Below are 6,000 nucleotides of genomic sequence, written 5' to 3'. Positions count from 1 at the left end.
AATTAGGATTTAAGAAACAGCCAGTGCAGAAAGACACCCTGACCCTCTCCTGTCTTCCTGAAAGCAGGAGACACATCTCCCATTGAAAGGACCCTCCTTGTACCAGGAGGAAGGAAAGCGTCCTTATCACCAGAGACAGGAAATTTGGAGCCCAGAAGGCAGTATAAACAAACCCGGTTAGCTCTTCACCATTTATCCCCTTGGCTTGTCAACTCTTCACAAATGTGTATTTCTTTATCTAAAAGGCCTAGAAGCTTCTTTTTCTGGTCACTTCAGGTCTTCATTCTCCTGTGAAGACATTCATGTACATATAAAAAAACTGATAAAATGCATATGTTTTTCTGTCATTGATCTGTCTCTGGCAGTTTAATTTTTAGACCCAGCCAGGTTCCCTAAGATGGTGAAGGAAAACTTCCCCTCTCGGTGCTATTTTTTTTTTTAAATAAAGACCCAGAATGGAAACAACCCAAGCACCTCTGAATGGGTGGATACATTTTATTTATTTATTTAATTAATTTATTTATTCGTGGTTGTTGCTACGAGTGGGCTTTTTCTAGTTGCAAGAAGTGGGGGCTACTCACTAGTTGCGGTGCACAGGCTTCTCACTGTGGTGGCTTCTCTTGTTGCAGAGCTAGGGCTCTAGGCGCACAGGCTTCAGCAGTTGCAGCACTCAGGCTCAGCAGTTGTGGCGCACAGGCTTAGTTGCTCTACGGCATGTGCCATCTTCCCAGACCAGGAATCAAACCTGCGTCCCTTGCATTGGTAGGATTCTTATCCACTGGAGCACGAGGGAAGTCCTCCCTACGCCATTGCAATCACCTATTTGGCTTTCCAGCTCCCACCCTCAGCAACCCCCAGTCCCAGTCCCTATCTATTTTCCATCCAGTGTCCAGAATAATTCTGTCTAAACATAATGCTGGTCAGGTTGCTCTTTCATTCAAGAGCCTACATTGGATTTCCATTTCACTCACCCACAATCTGAGGTCCCCACACATCCTTGCCTGGCTGCCCCTTGCTCATCTGCTCCAGCTACACTGTCCCCTTTGTGCGCTGAACATACAGGCAGGGTCTAACCACACTGTTCCTTCTGCCTGAAACACTCTTCCCCCAGATGTCTGCCTCGCTGCTTCCTCTTTTCCTGACCACCACGTACCATAAATGGTGCCCCATCCCATCAACCTCCAGTCCCTTCCTTTGCTCTGCTGAGTGTCTCTTCTACCAGGACATAAGCTCCAGGAGGAAAGGGACTTTGTTTAGTTCATACTGTATCCCCAGCACCGACAACAGTGCCTGGCACATAGTTCGTTGTTGTTCAGTCGCTCAGTTGTGTCCAACTCTTTGCAACCCCATGAACTGCAGCATGCCAGGCTTCCTGTCCTTCACCATCTCTCAGAGTTCGCTCAAACTCATGTCCATTGAGTTGATGATGCCATCCAACGATCTCATCCTCTATCGTCCCCTTCTCCTCCTTACCTACAATCTTTCCCAGCATCAGGGTCTTTTCTAATGAGTCGGTTCTTTGCATCAGGTGGCCAGCGTGCTGGAGCTTCAGCATCAGTCCTTCCAATGAATATTCAGGACTGATTTCCTTTAGGATTGACTGGTTTGATCTCATCGCTGTTCAAGGGACTTTCAAGAACCTTCTCCAGCACCACAGTTTCAAAGCATCAGTTCTTCGGCGCTCAGCTTTCTTTATGGTCCAGGTGCTCCATTAAATACAGCTGTTTCCTGAAATAATCAGGTTGGTTTTCAGTCTAAAATCATTCTGTACCTTTTCTCCTTTATGCATGTCTATATTTTCTGAATTTTCTGCAGTCACTCTATATCACTTTTAGTCACAAAATGAGCAATAAATGAAGTCTTCTCCAGGACCATTCTTTAGGGGACCCTCTGGGGTCTGATTGGCGCCAGGTCTGTCCTTGGAGCCATAAGGAGACTAGAAGGAACCACTGGTTTCTGCCGGTGAACTGGGAACTTAGTCGTGCCAGGTAACAGCATCTTGTCTTGGAGTTAGCGGGAGAGCTGAGGAGGGGAGAGAGCAGGGAAAACATAACCAACAACGGCTGTGATACACGCCCCTCTCTGCTCTGCGCAGTGCACACACAGACGCAAACACTTGAAGGCCCCAGCCTCCTAGGCCTGCCCCAGAGACAGCCCTGCTGCCCTGGCCCAAGGTTTTGCCGGCACCACCTGCTTTTCTCCCTTGTCTCTTTTCTTTAGGGGCCCTCTGTGGGCCCGGTAGCTGCCACCTCCGCTCCTTTGAGTGACTGAATCTAAAACAAAGGGGCAGCACTGTGGCCCTGGGGGCAGGTCTCAGGCCTGAGGGAGCCCCTCGTCTGGTCTCTGTGTCAGGGGCCCTGCCTCCCTAATGTGGGTGGCACTCCCAGGTCGTCCCATGACTCAGAGTTCCTGTTCACAGGAACTCAGCAGTTCCGGAAAACAGCACAGCTCACACGCTAGAGACGATTCAGGAAATGAAAGCCCCTTCACTTGGTCATTTTCTGGTGGAATCTTTTCTGATCTGCTTTCGTAAAGCTCATCCAAAATAGACGTCAGAAAAGAGAACTAGGAGGCCTCATTTCCTCTCCAGGCCCAGAGCTTCCCTCATGAGAGTAACTCAAAGCCCCAGAACCTGGCTCCTGCATGTCTTCTTGTGAGGCACCAGCCAGGTCCCCCCACCTCCAGGGATGGAGCTGCTGTCTCCTGGGCTAAGACAAGCCCGGGACACTAAAGAGCCCGGCTCTGTCAACTTCTACAGAGGGCCAAGTGGTAAATACTTTAGTCTTTCTGAGACACCTACAGTCTGGTTTCTGTCGCCTCTGCTTTTCCCCCTCAAAACCATTCTTAGTTCTTAGAAATATAAAAACCATTCTTAGAAATATAAAAACCATTCTTAGTTCACAGCCCTCACAAAATACAGACTGGGCAAGGTACAGCCCTTGAGCCAAATGCAGCCCCCCACCTGTTTTTGTGAAATGAGGTTCTATGGGAACATAGCCACACTGGTCTGCCATGTGGCTGCTTTCAGACTCTAATAGCAGAATCGGGCAGTTGCAACAGACTATAACTTTCCTGGTGACTCAGTGGTAAAGAATCCTCCTGCCAATGCAGGAGATATGGGTTCAGTCTCTGGGTTGGGAAGATCCTCTGGAGAAGGAAATGGCAACCCAGTATTCTTGCCTGGAGAATCCCATGGACAGAGGAGCCTGGCAGGCTACAGTCCATAGGGTCACAAAGAGTCAGACACAGCTGAGCACACACGCACACAACGAGAAGGCGGACAAAGCCTGAAATAGTTACTATCTGACCTTTTATAGAAGACATTTGCCAAGACCTGCTTCAAAGTGCTAATTTAATGACTCACAGGTATTCCAGCTTTTAAAGTACTTCACACACATTCCCACTTCTTACTGGAAACATTGAGATTAGTAATTGTTCCATTTTACAGATGAGGAAACCCAGGACTGGAAAGGTTAAGGCTTATCCAAGGTCGCACTGCTAATGGGGATTTTGGACCAGACAAAGCTGCTCTGGAAAGAGCAATCTCTGAAGCCTGGAGTCTACCTCTAGATCAGCTCCATCAGGGAAGGAGACGGTAAGCAGGTCCCTGGTACAGCCTCAGAGAGAGACACTGGGCATGGAAAGCAGCCGGGCTGACCTGCACAGGCACTTCTAAGAGTCTCGTGAAATGAGCAGGGACTTCCTGGTGGTCCAGTGGTTAAGAGTCGGCCTTACAATGCAGGGGACACAGGTTTGATCCCTGATGTGGGAACTAAGATCCCACTTGCCATGGAGCAACTAAGCCTGGAAATGCTGTGACTACTGAACCTCTGTGCTCCAGAGGCCCTGTGCACGACTAGAGAGCCCGTGCACTGCAAGGAAAGACCCTGAGTGCCACAATTAATTAAAAAGCCCTCAATGCAAGTCCATTTTGTGCAAGTCCTCGGCACAAAAAGTGCAGAGAATATCTTCAGAGGCTGTCTGTGCACAGGGAAGGCTACTGGCTGGCTGGCTGGCAGGAAAGCCACCCTTTCAAATCCACATTTGGCTTCTGTAAATAGTTAACAGGTAGTCATATCACTGTGAAGAGCAGGGAGCCACAGCAATCTTCTCACGGAGCTCTGGAGAGGGCCTTGCATCCCGCAGGCTCCCAGGACTGCTATTTCCTGCAGAACCAAAGATGGCAATGCCATCACTGGTGTGAGAGAGACTCTCAGTGGACACTGGTGGTATTGCCACCCCTAAGAATCATTTCAGAAACACCCTCAGGTTCCTAGGAGCTCACTTCCTGGGCTGGGAGTGTAAAGGGCTGGTGTCATCTTGGAGCAGTCGTCCCAGTACACACACTCAGGTGAAACTAAATGATTGTTGTCCTACTCCAAACCCTCCCTGAGGAAGGCTGGTGTGTGCAGCTCTCACAATGCTGCCATTTCAAAGAATGAGCTAGGAGTGCTTCCTTCAAGCCTTTGTGACCTTTCTTGTGCCTTCGGAGTCTTATCCATGGGGTGTGTCTGACTCCTGAAAACAGTTAGCCTTTGTGAAGCTTTGTTTGCTTTTCCTTCAGTCCAGCTTTGCTCCAGGACCTGTTTCGTGTGTCTCATGAAGTTATTAGTTTTGGCTATTGCCATTGTTCGTGAGGTGTTTTATTTTTTTTTTAATTGGAATTAAACACCACAATTATAAATTAGGATCCCCAGTATTTCTAGAAAAGTCAGACAACACTGGTTCTAAGTGTTGAAGTCAGTGGGAAACTAGGAAGCTGGTGCCCCCTAGAAGGATTCTCCTGTTTGCCACAGTCCTCACTGCTCCCTATTACCTCTTAGACTCATGTGAGTACCGTGACCCTCTCCTGCAGAGCACTCATTCCTCAGGGATGGAATTCCACATGTATTGATTTAATATACTCCTTAGATGATGAGTTCAATGATGCCATCATGGAGATATTTTATTTTTCTATTTATTTTTAAATCCCTAGTGTCTAGGTGCCTGATTCACATTTGCTGAAGGAAAGTGGTGGCCAGAGGAAGAGGGAAGGGAAGAATTACTAATGACTTTCTGCAGTTGAAACAGAGAGAACTTAAATGACTTGCTCAGATTCACAGAGCTAGCTAGTGACACAGCAGAAAGTTGGACCCAAATTTCGAAGGCACATTTCTACTCCACTTTATCATTCTCTGTTCTGGGGGCTCTGCGGGCCTCTGCGGGCCTCTTTGGACTGTGATGAGAAAATTGCACCCTGAAAATTGTTATGGCTTTGGAGGCATGCCCGGCCTGGCTCCTGACAGAGCTGGTGTAATGGAACTGGGCTGCAGCTGGCTCCCTCTGTCACATGCAGGGGCAGCGCAGCCCTCTGGGCCCCCTCCAGGTGGGCTCCTGGGGCACCATGGCCACACTTAGTGGACATGTAAGACCTGGGATAATCAATCTGTTGGAAGAAGAAATGTGACCATCTGCCACATTCTTGGGATTCCCAGGTGACTCAGTGGTAAAGAATCTGCCTGCAATTTAGGAGACCCAGGTTTGATCCCTGGGTCAGGAAGATACCCTGGAGAAGGAAATGGCAACCCACTTCAGTATTCTTACCTGGAGACTCCCATGGACAGGGGAGCCTGCCGGGCTACTGTCTGTGGGGTTGCAAAGAGTAGGAGATGAATGAGTACACACAGTATTAGGTTGATTTTGACACAAGACCTGTCAAAAGCATGTTATTCTCCATTTACAGATGAAGAAATAGGTCCAGAGACTGAGTTTCCAAAAGTCACACAGCCAGTCAGTGTAAGAACAGGTTTTTAGACTTGATGTGTGAAATTCCTGAGCAAATTGTTACACCATGATGCATGACAGCCTTGAAAAAGGACAGACCTGATTCATGACCAGAATATAAGAAATTAACATCAAAAGAGTAAGGAGAGAGCAGGGCTTAGGACCCAAGGAGGAAGGGCCAGTTGGAGGTCGGGAAGCAGAGGCTGCAGTAGTGAGGGAGGAACTGGGGGTGGGCAG

The 6,000-nt window shown here is 48.4% G+C and overlaps 1 protein-coding gene across 3 annotated transcripts in view; it reads right to left on the bottom strand.

Moving 5' to 3' along the window:
• Positions 1-460: 460 nt before the first annotated feature.
• The window catches only part of CD58 (CD58 molecule), a 63,473-nt gene continuing 57,933 nt past the window's right edge, over positions 461-6,000 (bottom strand). For all 3 annotated transcript variants that reach the window (XM_061410029.1, XM_061410071.1, XM_061410052.1), the window contains one exon: positions 461-2,022. Coding sequence is in view for 1 of the 3 variants with exons in the window: in XM_061410052.1 (XP_061266036.1) it covers positions 1,976-2,022 (47 nt within the window). In the remaining 2 variants the exon portion in view is untranslated. The remainder of the gene's footprint in view (positions 2,023-6,000) is intronic.

This window comes from Bos javanicus, chromosome 3 (assembly GCF_032452875.1).
Source record: "Bos javanicus breed banteng chromosome 3, ARS-OSU_banteng_1.0, whole genome shotgun sequence".
NCBI lineage: Eukaryota > Metazoa > Chordata > Mammalia > Artiodactyla > Bovidae > Bos > Bos javanicus.
This window is presented reverse-complemented; position numbering and strand designations above follow the sequence as displayed.